General features: G+C 36.9%; 1 protein-coding gene across 2 annotated transcripts; it reads right to left on the bottom strand.

Annotated features, from left to right (window-relative positions):
* Window positions 1–263: 263 nt before the first annotated feature.
* Window positions 264–14,431, bottom strand: LOC117419456 (sodium-coupled neutral amino acid symporter 1-like). Of its 2 annotated transcripts, none has more exons than XM_034032208.3 (16): window positions 14,145–14,431; window positions 13,231–13,381; window positions 12,984–13,059; window positions 12,458–12,573; window positions 10,991–11,064; window positions 10,004–10,096; window positions 9,703–9,784; window positions 9,356–9,438; window positions 8,597–8,655; window positions 8,354–8,482; window positions 6,657–6,736; window positions 6,263–6,363; window positions 5,810–5,928; window positions 3,634–3,775; window positions 3,451–3,539; window positions 264–2,882 (listed from the first exon to the last, which is right to left on the bottom strand). In XM_034032208.3, exons 2-16 carry the CDS (start codon window positions 13,323–13,325, stop codon window positions 2,778–2,780), a joined length of 1,443 nt encoding a protein of 480 aa, XP_033888099.1. In that variant the 5' UTR covers window positions 13,326–13,381; window positions 14,145–14,431; the 3' UTR covers window positions 264–2,777. The 2 variants fall into 2 exon arrangements, with proteins under 2 accessions (XP_033888099.1, XP_058841725.1); XM_058985742.1 differs by having other exon boundaries at window positions 12,458–12,567.
* Between the last annotated feature and the right edge of the window lie 476 nt (window positions 14,432–14,907).

The raw sequence follows: 14,907 nt of genomic DNA, 5'->3' as shown, positions 1-14,907 counted from the left end.
AAAAATTAGAACTACATTCCTAGTACTGAGTAAATGTCACAGTGTGAATATACAGCCTATTGACTTCCATCAATGAACCAATGATTTCTACCATTACAAGTAGAATGCTCTGAGGCTTGTTGTGACTGGTTCCAGTATAATACATTAACTGGTGCATCATTTTAGCAGCTTCTAGATTTACTATCACAAAATATTGTGTCAGTTCTTCTGTGGTTGTCTGAAGTATTTACTGCTGCAGGAAAAAAAAAACCAAGACAAAAATACTAGTTTCCTGTTTTGTATTTCTTCATCTTGTTTTAACATTTTTATCAACACAGAATCTCTATCGCAGTACATGTTCAACCTATTTAGGTTAGGACGACTCCCACATGCTTCAATTGTAAATTAACATTAATAAAAGGTCAACCTTGTAGATGAATTATCTTCAGAGATATATAAATCGGACTAATATACTGATAAAAAAAAAAACATCATCAGTCTGCATACCTACTGTAAGCTCAATTCCATCCATGCAGCCTGAATATGTCAGAGCAAAAACCCTTTAGCTTTTTGTTGTACTTTTTAACATTAGTGTTTTATGATATATCAGTTACTTCTGATCTGAAATGCAGATGTCTGTCTATATCTATGTCTATCTTTATGCTCAAAAGAGACAGCTGCCCAACATTTCGGTACGGTTCATGTGACTATAACCAAGAAATCATGGATTCCAATTTGATTTTAACCTCAGCAATAAAGAAGAAACTGATCATTCACTCTAAATGCTGGAAATAAATCAATTACAGGCATTGATCAGGTTAAACTATTTTCTTTTTTCAATTCACAATGTACCTCACTGACCTGATTATTTCATATTTCACTCAGTGGTTTTAAGTGTGGTTTTGAACACAACTCTGTATCTCTTGTATGTTTTTCTTTGAAAATATCTTGCTATAACGTGGGGCACTCACAATGCGACAATATATAGAAGATACTAGATATTCAATACACAAAAAAGTTAAGGCACCTTTTTCTTATTTATGCATTAAAACCTTGTACCTATACATGTCAAAACATTTTGTGTCTTGACTATTCAAATATTAGACATGCAGTCCCTCTGGTGCACCTCCCCAGTTTTCTCCAGCTAAAAAAAATGGAGGGGCTAAGTTTTCCCCAATCGTGTCTTTTTAACTTTGTCACTTTTACATTACATCTGTACAGGGCTGACCATGACATCACATCTTTCCATGGCTGGCACTTTATTGTATTATCGATTACCAAACATACAAGTCTATTCTTAAAGTATCACAATAGCTTCTTTTTTTTTTCCTCTTGCCACAGGTCTCCTCTCAGGCCTTAACCTTATCACAGACCCAGATCACTGGAATTCCTTTGCTTTTATCTATGGCTTTAATTAGCCATAATTACTCATGTGCACCCCGGTTTGTCACAAATAAAATATATACTGATATTGTAAGCAAATTAGCTGGGTTTTATTATTACTATATTGCAGGACTTGCACACTATTGACAATAACAGGTAAAACACTGCATTAAAAGGCATATATATGCAGTATTATCTGTAATCCTTGAACACAATTGAATGCTGGTTTCTTATAATTATGTACAATAAGATTGAATGCAAGAATGCAAAAGCATTAGTCACACACCCTGCAGTACACTTGACAACCATCTAGTCGCAGCGTGAGCCCAGACTGAGTGGAGCCAAGCTCTGTAGGATTTTGACCAATCGGAGAGTTTTGATACAGGGACTAGGGGCAGAACTAGGGCTATGTAACCCTGGGAAATGTGAATGAAAAGTTGTACTGAGCTCAGTGCCTGGAGTCAGACCCAGGGATCTTTTTGATTCCTGTATTGAAGATTGTTATTTTGTGTACCTTTTACTATTTGAACAAAGCATTTTTGAAAACCAAACAAGACAAAGAGCTTTCCATTAAACGCAAGCGTACAAAGCCAGAATCCAGCGTTTCCTGAGTCAGAGACGGAGCGGTGAGTAGCGGCAGCAGCGGATCCAGTGTGGAAGCAGAGCAGCCAGCGATTCCCGATTCAGAGAGACGGAACAGGCGGCGACGCATCTCAGCAGCAGCGGATCCAGCGTGTAAGCAGAGTGAGCAGCCAGCAATTCCCGATTCAGAGATGGAACAGGCAGCGACGTGACTCATCAGTAGATCCAGTGTGTAAGCAGTGAGACAGCAATTCCTGAGTCAGAGACGGAACGGCACCTGTGCGGTTCTCATTAGCAATACAACACAATAAGCAGCAGTTCCAGCGTGTGAGCGGCCAGCGATTCCTGAGTCAGAGACGGAACAGATGGCGACGCAACTCAGTAGCAGCAGATCCAGCGTGTGAGCAGTGAGGCTGTAATTCCTGAGTCAGAGACGGAACTGCGACGGTGCGGTTCTCATCAGCAACACACGATAAAATAATATAACTAAATACACCACATCCATAAAAGACATCAAACTATTATATAACTTAACAATATAAGCATTCTTTTCCCTGTTTGAAAGTTGAGGAAGTGAATTTTGTTCCATCACAACATTTTTTATTAAACAATGATCAGTCAGTGATACTTTACTAATATTTTTGTCAAAGCAAAAATGTATATTGAAGCTAGTATAACTAGTGACCTGAGATATCAGTGATGCCAAAAAAACAAGGTGTTCCTGATTCAAAGTATTAACAAGAGCCTTGGTTTTCTCAGTCCTGGTTTCAACCACTTTTATTCGATATTATTCCCTTTTTTGTTAAAGTAACAGAGGATGTTTTCAAATGAGATCAGTGGCCGGTGTTGTTTGACTGCTTTGTATGCACCCAGTCAATAATAACTAAGGGTACAGTGATGAGAGTGCAGAGTACTCCAGCTGCCAGGAAGATAACAGGCTGAAAAAGAAAAAACAAGACAACAAAAACTGTTATATACAGTATGGTGTCACTGTCGAAACATTTCAAATAACTATCAGCACACTGACATCAGGTAAAGAAAAAGTTTTTTTATGTTTAATAACTGTGGCCTTGTATCACACTTCCTGTCATCTAGTATCACTATTTAAAAATGCACATGAAGCATAATGCGAGTCCCCTCCCTTCATAGCTTTCACATAATTAAGCGTGATTCTTCATTTCTCATTATTAAAAAGTTGTATTATTGATCAGCATAACCATCAATAAAAAAAGTCTGCTTACAACAACAATATAAAATAAAACTGATTTCCAACCTGACCCAGTTTACTAAAATGCCTTTGTATTTTAAAACTAAAGTCAAGCAGACAGACTAGTTATTTTAGACCATCTTGTGACTATATAAAGAGACCAAATGCTGCATATCAGCCACTATTCCCTACATAGAAGTTCAGCGTACTTTACTGACTGTGATAGAAGGCAGTCATTTGGACCTTGAAAAAAATAAAACAGGAACACAGCCATTAACTCAACTAGAGGTAAAACATACCTTGATCTTTTGTTTGGTTGTCAAAGTCTCAAGTTTTAAGTACAGTGCAGAAGGAAGAATGAACATCAGCATGTTTGCAGAAGTTGCACCTATAATTTTAAGAGATTAGTATTAGATTTGCTGAAGGTAAGACTGAACCACACAGTGACAGTATTAAAGAACCCCTATAAAAGCCCAGCCTACCTATCACAGCAAATATGTCTTTAATGGAAGGTGTGAAGACAACCAAAACGACAGAGAATGCCAGAAGTACCAATGTTACGCTAATGTGAAGCTTCCACTTGAACTTTTTTTGCTTGAGCAGCTCCAAAAGAGATCTGCGGACCTGTACAAACAAACCAAGAACACAAATTACAAACTTAATAAGTAATGTCAAATGTCACCAACACCAGGCTGTGTGGTCCAGTGGTTAAAGAAAAGGGCTTGTAACTAAGAGGTCCTCGGTTCAAATCCCACCTCAGCCACTGACTCATTGTGTGACCCTGAGCAAGTCACTTAACCTCCTTGTGCTCCATCTTTCAGGTGAGATGTAATTGTAAGTGACTATGCAGCTGATGCATAGTTCAAACACCCTAGTCTCTGTAAGTCGCCTTGGATAAAGGCGTCTGCTAAATAATAATAATTATAATTAATAATTAGTGGGTATGAGGAGTGCATGAGGTAAGTATGCGGGTATTCTTACCATCAAATCAGATAAAAAAAAAATGGACTGTTGTTCAAGATTCTCAGAAGTAGAAGAAACAGTTGAAACCTGTGGCTTGAGGTATCACAAAGGATGTGACTGCCAGTTGCCAAGTAACACTGTACCACTTCCCCAAAGTGCACTGTCAAGGCCAGAACACAACACTACTCCTGGAGTATTTTATTTAGTTATTCATTCTTTTTTTTTTTTAATTTAGTCATTGTCAATTATTTTTTTATTATTTTCTCCCAATTTAGAATGGCCAATTATTTTTTAAGCTCAGCTCACCGCTACCATCCCTGCGCTGACTCGGGAGGGCGAAGACGAACACACGCTGTCCTCCCAAGCGTGTGCCGTCAGCTGACCGCTTTTTTTCACACTGCGGACTCACCACGCAGCCACCCAAGAGCTTCAGCGTCGGAGGACAACGCAGCTCTCGGGCAGCTTACAGGCAAGCCCGCAGGCACCCGGCCAGACTACAGGGGTCGCTGGTGCGCGGTGAGCCAAGGACACCTTGGCCGACCTAACCCTCCCTCCCCCTGGGCGACACTCTGCCAATTGTGCGCCGCCCCCTGGAAGCTCCCGTCCACGGTCGGCTGTGGAATAGCCTGGACTCGAACTCGCGACGTCCAGACTATAGAGCGCATTCTGCACTCCATGTGGAGCGCCTTTACTGGATGCACCACTTGGGAACCCTAGTTATTCATTCTTTAACGAGGAAAAAAATATATATTTAGACTAAGACTTCATACACCTGAGAACCACAGCAGACAGTAGTACAGGTAGTTACAAATCACATGATTATGAAAAAAAAACACATTCATTCAATCTGGGATCATTCTTGATTGCAAATCAATAAAATTAACGTAATTGTAGTCATTAGTCTACATTTAGCTCTGCTGAGACATCTCCCAGATCCGTGCAGTGGATAGGTGAAGAATTGGGCACTATAGCCTGTGTAACACTGATATTCTTCCCCCAGATCAGAGCCTTTTCAGAAGCAGTAACTAGATTATATAAAGTGTAACTTTCAATGTAACAGACAATAAGCAAACCACCCATAACAGTTAGGCATGTCAATATTTTTTCAGTTGAAGGGAAATCCCTTTAGTTGAGTCATATGTTTATATACAACATGAGATCTTTAAGACGCAGCTGCAAACCTTTCTCCCCGACCAAAAAGGGTGTTACTCCTACCCTGTGATTGAAAGTAACGTACGAACGAAAGGATGGGGTCTGAACTTAGAGACCCAGGTCACATATGCTTGTGTGTATGCTTAGGATGTGTGTGTAGTGGGGGCAGGGGGAGCAAAATGCACATTGAACAGTCATGTAAATAACTGGCTGCTCTCTATGTACAGGCTGCTAAAGCATAAGCTGGAAAATAGATATTTTATATCATATATATTTGCCTAATACTTAAGTTTTGTTTTTTGCCTGTTTTATGTCCTGATTGGGTTGTTCTGTATGATTCCCTATTGTTTTTTTTTTCTTTTTGGATCAGCATCTGTCATGCATTTTTCTGAATAAAAACACCCAAAAGGCTGATTGTGGGAGGTGGGGAAGCTTATTAACACTGTGCAGTGCACTGAAGCCTGTGCAACAGTACTAAACTTCCCCCTTTCACTTTGTTTCAAATCATGGTTTAAAACATACATAGTAATGCAGTATACTTACAACAAAGAAAAGTACTGGCACTGTGAGAATAACGGCTGTGACAACGGCGAGTCGCACCACGAGAATTAGGACATCATGGCTGGCATCATAGGTGCGAAGCAGGTCCTCATTGACTTTATCTGTTTTAATAGATAGAAATGTTTCAGCAAAATTAATTCAACATAACCAAAATAGTTTTCAGTATTTGGCAGCAAAAAGAAAATTAATCATTTTGTCAGCATTTACCAGGTTGCAGTCTCACTGTACATTTTGTATAAACATATAACAAACAACCCTAAATAAATCTATAATACAGAAACAAATAAAACTAACAAAATAAGTACAATAAAAATAATAAAGCTCAACCAAACGTATATATTATTATTGTCTCTTGATCATTGTTGTATAAAACGGTGTGCATGAAGACGCTGGACAAATTGTATGGATTTTTATTTTCAAATGATCAAAACTTACCATAAAATGTAAAATAGCCAAAAAATGCAGTCAGGATGTACATGAAAAACATGGACAAGAATGAAACTATTGATACATGTTCCATTTTCTTCGATGTACGTCTGAAAGGAAACAATTTTTAGCATTTCAAAGATCAACATTACACTCAATCCTAACAAAAATTAACAAGGTAAATCTGAATATAAAATCATACATTTATGGATGCCGATTTGAAACATATCTTCAGATTATTTGCAGACAGTTTTAGTGTTATAACTTCCGAACATAAAGCTACATACACAGAAAAAATGCTAACACTAATGACGTTAATAATGACACATCTTAATCGTAACATCAAAAACACACATCCATCCATACAAGAAAACGTACAACTTCTTTTATTAAAATGACTTACTGTTTAAGTTCGCTGTAGATTGGAAGAATCGATGGATGACACACGTATGCAAACAGGATGGTGGGTAAAGCATAGATAGTCTGAAAAGAAAAATAAATTATAAGCAGACGGCTGTCATATATGCATCAATGCTGGTTGTAAATTTCAGAACATTTCAATAATGTACTGCTCTATGACCATGTAAAAATCATAAACAATATGATGCACAATCTTAGAATACAGTCAACCCTCTTTATACCGCCAGGTAAGGGCCATGGGCAAAAATGGGCATAAGCGAGGGTGGCGTTATAGTGAGGGTAAAAAAAAAAACCTTCTATGTTTGCAATAAATTCAAACATTTTAATTTTTTAGTCATACAATTACAGTATCTCCAGGCCATTTTAATAAAACATTTTTTTTTTTTTTAAAACTACAGTACTAGTTCTTAACACAACAGTAGTTATACTAGTGATGTTTAATCATCTTTTCCCATCTGTATGAAACATACATGTTACTTCTGAGGAACAGTTTATACTTAAAAAATAACAATAAAAAAAATAAAACACTCATTTAGTTTCAAAGCACCCACACAACAATTCCATAAAAACAAAAAAGAGTATGATTTTTTTTTTTTTACTGTACTGCTCATGTGAACTTTAGTGTTTGTGGCACGACTGTAAGCCTGCTGAATACTATCCCACATTGAACGATGCCATCTATTTATTTCACAAAGCAATTTAATCTCAAGAGCATTCTTTTTAAGCAGTTAAAAAAAAACTTTGAATATGTACAGGCAAACACTTTTTTTAAACAAAAAGTAAAAAAAATATATATTCAGCTGTTTACAAAACTAATGCTTTAGTTTAAGTCAGCCTTCATTTGTGCAAAATTTGCACGTAAACAAACAAACCTCTTACCTTACCTTTTTTTTTTTAACATTTCCTGTGGTTTATAAAAGTCACTTATTTTAAACTGCGTCAAGCCTTTTTCAGGTTAAACAAATCGACCCATTCCATCAAGGTAAGCCATTTGTTTTTATCCATTAGAATGTCTCCAATTGTCCTTCGATTAACAGTACATGCCTCACTTAGGCGAGAAAACATATGTGATGTCTTGCTGACTTGCTTTCTTATTTTCATATGCCTATTCAGATTTCAGATTTGTTTCTTTTGCTCTGGTGTTAAATGTAGGGTTGACTCGCCATTTTATACTTTCTGTTTTGTTTTGGGAGCGGGAGTGTTGATGACATTGGTATGAATGTTCAGTTAACAACAAATTAGGAAAGCGAGTCAAAGGTTAACTGCATAACTTGTTGTTTTAACTGGCCATGATTATTTCGCTGATGCTACAATGGAACTACAATGCTTATATTTATGTTTGCTTGGCTTGAGAAGTTGGCGGGTGGCAGACAGTGGGGTGGTGATATAACGGGTACAGATAGCACTGTTTTTATATTGGTGACATTTGTTCAGAGAATAGCTGCTGGTATGCGAGGGTGGAGTTATAAAGGGGGCGGTATAACACGGGACACATGTAGTTCCCTTTGATTATAAGCACTTCTTATTAGCACTAGAAACATTATCACCTGAGGATTTCATGTGTTGTAGTTCAAACTCACTCTTACGGTCTAGCTGTCAGACCACAGCAAAGGTACATACAGAAAAGGTACAAAGTGCAGCAGTTTATCTATATTCTTGTATTTGAAGCAATACACATACCTTAGTATTGAATTCAACAAACTCTGGTTCACACATTCCTGTTTCGTTGTCTGGTATCATTTTTGCAGCCTGCATTGTTGAATTTAATTCCAGGTCAGGGCAGGGTAAATTAAATTTCTTGTAGATAATCTAAAACAAAAATAAAATACATCTTTTTTTTATGCTGTAACACCTTGGTAAAAGTCTCACAATGGGGAAGTGTGTGTTTTTTTAATGAATGTTGTACTTTGAAATTGTCCTTACCACAATTAAAAAGAATACCATACAAGCCAGGGAAAATCCACTTGTATATCCGAGATAACCTGTATAGAAAAATAAAGGCTTGTCGTTCAGTGATAGGAATTAGCTGGAGGAGAAAAACAAAAAAGGTTCTCGTAATCGCACAGTACCTGAAAGGTTAAAAAAATCGAGAGTTTGTCAGATAATAGCCAAATGCAATCAGAAACGGCTATAGGAGACTAGGTGTGTAGGACAAAAGTTGGTAAAGGCTGGTACAAAATCAAGGCAGTTATTGTGTTTACAAGGAAAATGTGACTGACAGACAGAGAAACGGATCAGGATATATGGGTCCCCAGTTGGTATCGAGCTGGGTATGTTTATCTGGGCAGCATAATCCAAGGATTCCAATCATTTTTCCCACTCAGATAAAACCATATAAAGAGTCATAACATCATATTTCACATTCACTTTTCAGTCATTTATCCTGCAGATTATTCCATATTGACCCTGGAAATGTACTTTAACCACTATATTCACATCTTCATACATGAAGTAAATGCAATTTAATTCTGATACTGGAGTTAAGACTGCACCTGATTAAACATGTGGGAACATCCTCTGCACAGTTTAATGTAAACTCATACAGGAATGTGATATATGATGAACATTTGAACACCCTCACACATTCCTCAAGGGTAAGTATTCTATGCCACGCCAAATAGTACGCTTACAATGTCATGTTCAGGAATGTTTTGTGTAAGATGATATCATACAGGTGCTCACCAAGCGACTTTAAAAGACAGAGTGGGAGGATGATCGCCACAGTCACCATGATAACAAGGTAGTCTCCATTCATGTACCAAGATCTGTGGGGGGGGGGGGGGGGGGGGGAGAAAAAAGTTAACAGAAACAATGGGGCTAGGCAGTGGAACTAGGCAGAAAAAAACACATTCTTCATTTCTGTCAATATGGAATTTATGTTTTTGTCATCTGTCATTTGACAGTAATGAATGAGATTGTACTAAATTGTATTTTGGGATTAAAGTCCTTCATAAATCTGGCCTTGTTATCTTTGATTCCATTTAATTTCCTAAAGCTGTCCAATAAGTTATACATTTATATGTACTTACTCATCCTTCGTATCGAACCCCGTAAGAAACTGGAGGACCAACGGAAGTTCATTTTTCACAATGAACATGTAGGATAATATTGCTGGAATTCAAAATAAAATGCATACATGAGCATTACACATTGTTGACTGTGCGCTACTCTTAAAATGCGCCAATTCTGTGATTGAGTGGCTAGGTTGCCAATAAGATCTTTATTATCATTTTTATTTTGTAGTTCAGTTCAGCTTCCAGTGCAGATGTTCAGTATTCCCACTGGCCTCATTAACACACTTAGTTTATTAAGGCATGCCAAGGTCCCTACCTCCAATGTTTTGAAGAAATGTTGAGCCAAAAACAGCACACTTTCCAGTCATCCCAAAAGCCTTATAACCCAAGTCTTCATAGACCATGCACTCTTTATGCAAAAAAACAAAACAAATTGTTAATAAAGTACTGTTTAGTTTACACTGTCAGTAGACATGTTAAACAACGTTCCATGTTTATATTAAGTTACTTAAGCAAATACACTACCAGGCAGTAAAATATTGAATTTGGCATTGGATTTATTGTATTCAGTCAATTTGGACTCACTATTGGTTGACTTTACTCTCCACAGATTTTAAACTAATTTATGCTTTATATTTTACATTTCTAAGATTCATGAGTCGTTCCAAATTGATTTAATACCTTTCCTAAAAGGGTTTAATGACCCGCTTTAAAACAATATCAAAACCATGCAGACCCAATTCACAAAGCTTTGAAGAGAACTTGATTTGGGTCAGAAACATCACAGTTATGTTAACTAATGTTTTCTAGTATGGATTTTCTTTGTAGATCACTTTCTGTTTCAATGATCATCTTTGCCCATTGGTAGAGCGTTCTGCATTGAAGCCTGCGTAACAATGACACACATTCTCACGTCACAAAATCGGTCCTGAGGCCACTTTTCAGAAGCATTTGTGTTGCTAGAATAGGTAGTAAGCAGAAACAACAATGGAGCATAATTATTATTTATTTCTTAGCAGACGCCCTTATCCAGGGCAACTTACAATTGTTACAAGATATCACCTTATTTTTACATACAATTACATTATTTTTTACACATTATTTTTACATACAATTACCCATTTATACAGCTGGGTTTTTACTGGAGCAATCTTGGTAAAGTACCTTGCTCAAGAGTCCAGAGCCCTAACCACTACTCCATACTGCTGCCATACATCACAGCATTATGAAAATGCAGATGGTAGCCTTTTAACACTGTACTGAGGTTTTCTCAGAAAGTAACATCTGAAGCTCTTTGGCATACCTGTTTTCTTGGAGCACAGCAGCAGCAGATGAATTGAATATAATGCTAGTATTGTAACTGACACTAGAATAAGCCTGCAGAAAGAAGACATGCAGATGGTCAACAGCACATTGGGTGTGGCAGGAATAGGTCATTAACAGCCCATATTAAACTGTGCAACAGACTTTTTATTTTGTCTTGTGAAAAATGAACAAAGCCAAAGTACAATAGGATACAGCCCTGCGCCTTTCCCCAACAAAGCGACCACACCAACCTTTCCAGTCATTAGTTTATTAGGTGGTTCTGTTTCAATAGGCAAGTTCTACAGGTATGCCCATAATCGACTGTACATTGCAGGAATACCTGTAAGCACCTATACTTGGAAACACTGGGCCATATTTTCAAAGGGTTTAATCTAGTCTTTAATTAGCTCCTAATTTTTGAAAGAAGTAAAACACCTGTTAATATATTTCAAGTTCTCTTAAGCATTTTGTAACATTAACATGATTTTTATCTCCTTTCAAACTGCAAACCTACGGCCTCAATAGAGCTTTAGATTTACTCTGCCTCTTTATGTATGTGCCGCTATCAAAGCAAGGATTTGTTGCTTTCAAATTAAAATTCAAACCATTGCCTGGCTTCCTTGGAGTGACAGGAATATGTTTTTGAGGGTTTAACTCAAATGACTAAGGCTGCATTGTTCACGGTTTTAACAGATTTCATGATTTTCTATGACATTTTCCCTTTGCTGTTTAATATGTAGTTCCCTGTGAAACTCTTAAAAGCCTATTTAATCAAAGGTCATGTTCTTTACTCCCATCAATGTAGAAAATGCTGGTGGGTGTTGAGGATGTGGTGGAGCACTGTTGGGTAGCTAAGAAATTTAAATGAAAAACCACATAAGAAGTAGTCAGTCCTGAATTTCCTGTATTATGTACACATCAAGTGTAGATGTGATATCAGTTGACACTTTACTGTAAAACCTGTATTTACATTCGACTGAACCAAGCAGCCACCTGCATATTTGTGGTTTTCCAGCCAGTAAACCCCAACACAGATGCTCTTTTCCCAGTTAAGCACAACTCAAGGCACAGTGAATTAGCAGCTAAGAATGTTAACTCTGGCTTCAATGAATAATATTAAAGTAAATAATTTACTGCGAAACAGTAAAGAGAGCAACTGCTTGCTTTCACTGGAATGTTACATTTATATATTTTTTCTTTTTGTGGTCAAAGATCCCTTGACTTCCAGGCACTATACTACACATACATATACTCGAAATCACAGATGTAGAAGCTCTCGAGAATGCATCTCATATCCAGTTTTATTTTGAATTGAATGTTATGTACAACAATTTGGGGAAGATATGTAAACCTATATATATATATATATATATATATATATATATATATATATATAAAACCATGTTTAACTAATCAAAAGTGTTGGGAGCTTTGTGTATTTTCAGGGTTTAAATGTCATACTTACACAAAAAGTATTATTCCAGTGTTAGCCAGGGCATAGGAAAGCCCTAGGATTCCACTGCCCATAATGGCATTGCTGAGGTTAAAAACAGACATTCGAAATGAGGTTCTGCCCTGAGGCTGGAAAAAAAAAAAAAAGCGTCAAATTTCAATCTTGTCAAAGCATTTGTATATGTCAAATTTGTATTTATCTTTAAAAAAATAAACAGACATAATTACACGATGACTTAAGCATTGTGCTAAGATATTTTGGATTGACTAACTGTGGGCCATTAATTGAAGATTACAGACAGACATCAGAAAAACTAAACATACAAACATGTGAATATATTTTAGCTATCATTTATAAAAGATGGCACACAGCAATGCAATTGATTGGAAGAACAGAATAGAACTGTCAAACGATACAGAAACCAATGCAAAAGGAAATCTTAAAATACACTGGTTAGATTAAGCAGACAGGGGAGGTGGAATTTGATTTTCTCAAGTATCAACCCATTTTCTTAAAGAAAAAAGCCCAGCTTCCTTACATGGTGACATTTCTTCTTTGACAGTTGTTCCTGAGTAAGAGATACTCGACTCTCTGCATTTTCTTGTTGAACCACCCTGGAAAAAAAAAAAAAAAAACATCACTGTAAAAACTATGTTACAAGTTACTGTAGGTAAATTAGGCAACTTTGCATGTCAGTCACAATTATGGAGTGACATTTTATTAACTGGTGGCTCAGTCGTGTACCCGATAACAATACAAACCAATAACAAATTTTGGTAATTTACCCATTTTTTTCGTTTTCTTCGTGGTCTGAAGACTCGTTGCTATCCCCATCGTCCAGGCTCTGCAACTCAGCTGAGTAGACCACTTCATCCTTCATTGTTGTCAATGTGGCCAGTGGTTCCACTGTATTAATCCTATCCTGTTCCAAACGTGCTGTTCCAAGCAGCAGACACATAGATTAGGTTTATTTACATAGTTTAACGTGATGAATTTGGGTCATAATCTTGCAGTTCGCAGTTGCTTCTTCCATGCTTAGGGTTTATTTATTTATTTATTTTGAAGTACAGAGAATAACCCTGATGTTGAGTAACGATGTAGGTTACCATTATATATATATATATATATATATATATATATATATATATATATATATATTAGTCGTGCTTAATTGTAAATATGTTGTTTAATCTTAAATTAAGTCATGCATAGTAGTTATTTTTAAAACAAAAACAGGATGACTACATTTCCGTGGTGTAACGTTAACATTGCATTAAAACGTCTTTGCTTAGATTTCAAAAAAGTAACACAAGGAGCCATTTAACATCTGAAAGTATCATACAAACCTAGCTGGCACTGGAAAAGGCGATGTATTGTATAATGACTTAGGCTATTTACCTGACTTGTTTTTTACATTTATTTTATTAGGTAAAATAGTGGTATGCATATTCCACAGGGTATAGTATACCTGCCATCTAGAATTTCAGAAATACACACAGAATTGAAACTTTTCTAGCGGAAGTTAAGAATGTTCCATCAGCAGCAGGCTATTGTCGACGTTCATTATCTTGGCAAATAACGAAAGATACAAATTATAAACACAATAACTGTATAACGAAAAAAAACCCCAAAAACCAACAACAACACACACACACACACACACACACACACACACACACACACACACACACACACTCACCTTGTATTAGTTCTAGAATTGACCCGCTCAATGTACCAAACGTGTTTTTCTTTTTTATACAGGGCTTATGAAGTTGGACAGATGTTTGTCGTAATCAGCAATGACTTTTCAAATGTATCAAAACAAAGGCAACGATTTTAGGCAATGTAACTTTTCAAATAAATTGACCATTTCTCGTTTTTAACTAAATACATTTTTTAAGAAGAATATCAAAGTAAATGCGAGGGTGAAAACCACACACCTTGTGGTGTAACAACATCATTGAATGAAAAACTGATGCATGGAGCTGGGTGTCTTGCATCAGCCAAATATGGGGCGGAGTTGACCACACCGTGTAACAATTTTTTTTTTTTTTTTTTGGTTCCTGGGTAGTAAGTGTTATTTCCTAATTGCTTATGCCTCAAAAGTATAGAAAATGACTATTATTCCCCACAAACTTTGCTTTTGTGACCAGGACAGTGATATTTTGAAATTTACCTATTTTCCAGAACATTCCAGATAGATTCAGTGCTGAGTAAACTTGGAGTAATATAATTAGTAGTATAAATACAGGGGCCTTAAGCCCACCAGTTCAGTTTAGTTCCAGCTGCCTAAGTGGATACATATCTGCATTTTTCTGAGATGGCATCAATGTGACCAGTCTGTTCGAGGCAATCGGAATCGCCTGTAACCAGAATGAGTGGCGCCTCTTCATTGACAGCTCATCCAGGAGCCTCAAAGCCGTGCTGCTCCATAATGGTAACAAGTACCCGTCTCTTCCCCT

Source organism: Acipenser ruthenus, chromosome 14, assembly GCF_902713425.1.
Source record: "Acipenser ruthenus chromosome 14, fAciRut3.2 maternal haplotype, whole genome shotgun sequence".
NCBI classification, from domain to species: domain Eukaryota; kingdom Metazoa; phylum Chordata; class Actinopteri; order Acipenseriformes; family Acipenseridae; genus Acipenser; species Acipenser ruthenus.
The sequence above is the reverse complement of the archived record's forward strand: the minus strand, read 5'-3'. Positions and strand labels throughout refer to the sequence as shown.

What these genes read in the sequence shown, in the direction of transcription:
- LOC117419456 (XM_034032208.3), bottom strand. Translation starts at nt 13,325, where the DNA reads ATGAAGGATGAAGTGGTCTACTCAGCTGAGTTGCAGAGCCTGGACGAT. An exon ending in GCTGTGCTCCAAGAAAACAG is followed by an intron (nt 10,097 to 10,990) that starts GTATGCCAAAGA and finishes TTTTGCATAAAG; the next exon opens with AGTGCATGGTCTATGAAGAC. An exon ending in GGGTTCGATACGAAGGATGA is followed by an intron (nt 9,439 to 9,702) that starts GTAAGTACATAT and finishes CCCCCCCCACAG; the next exon opens with ATCTTGGTACATGAATGGAG.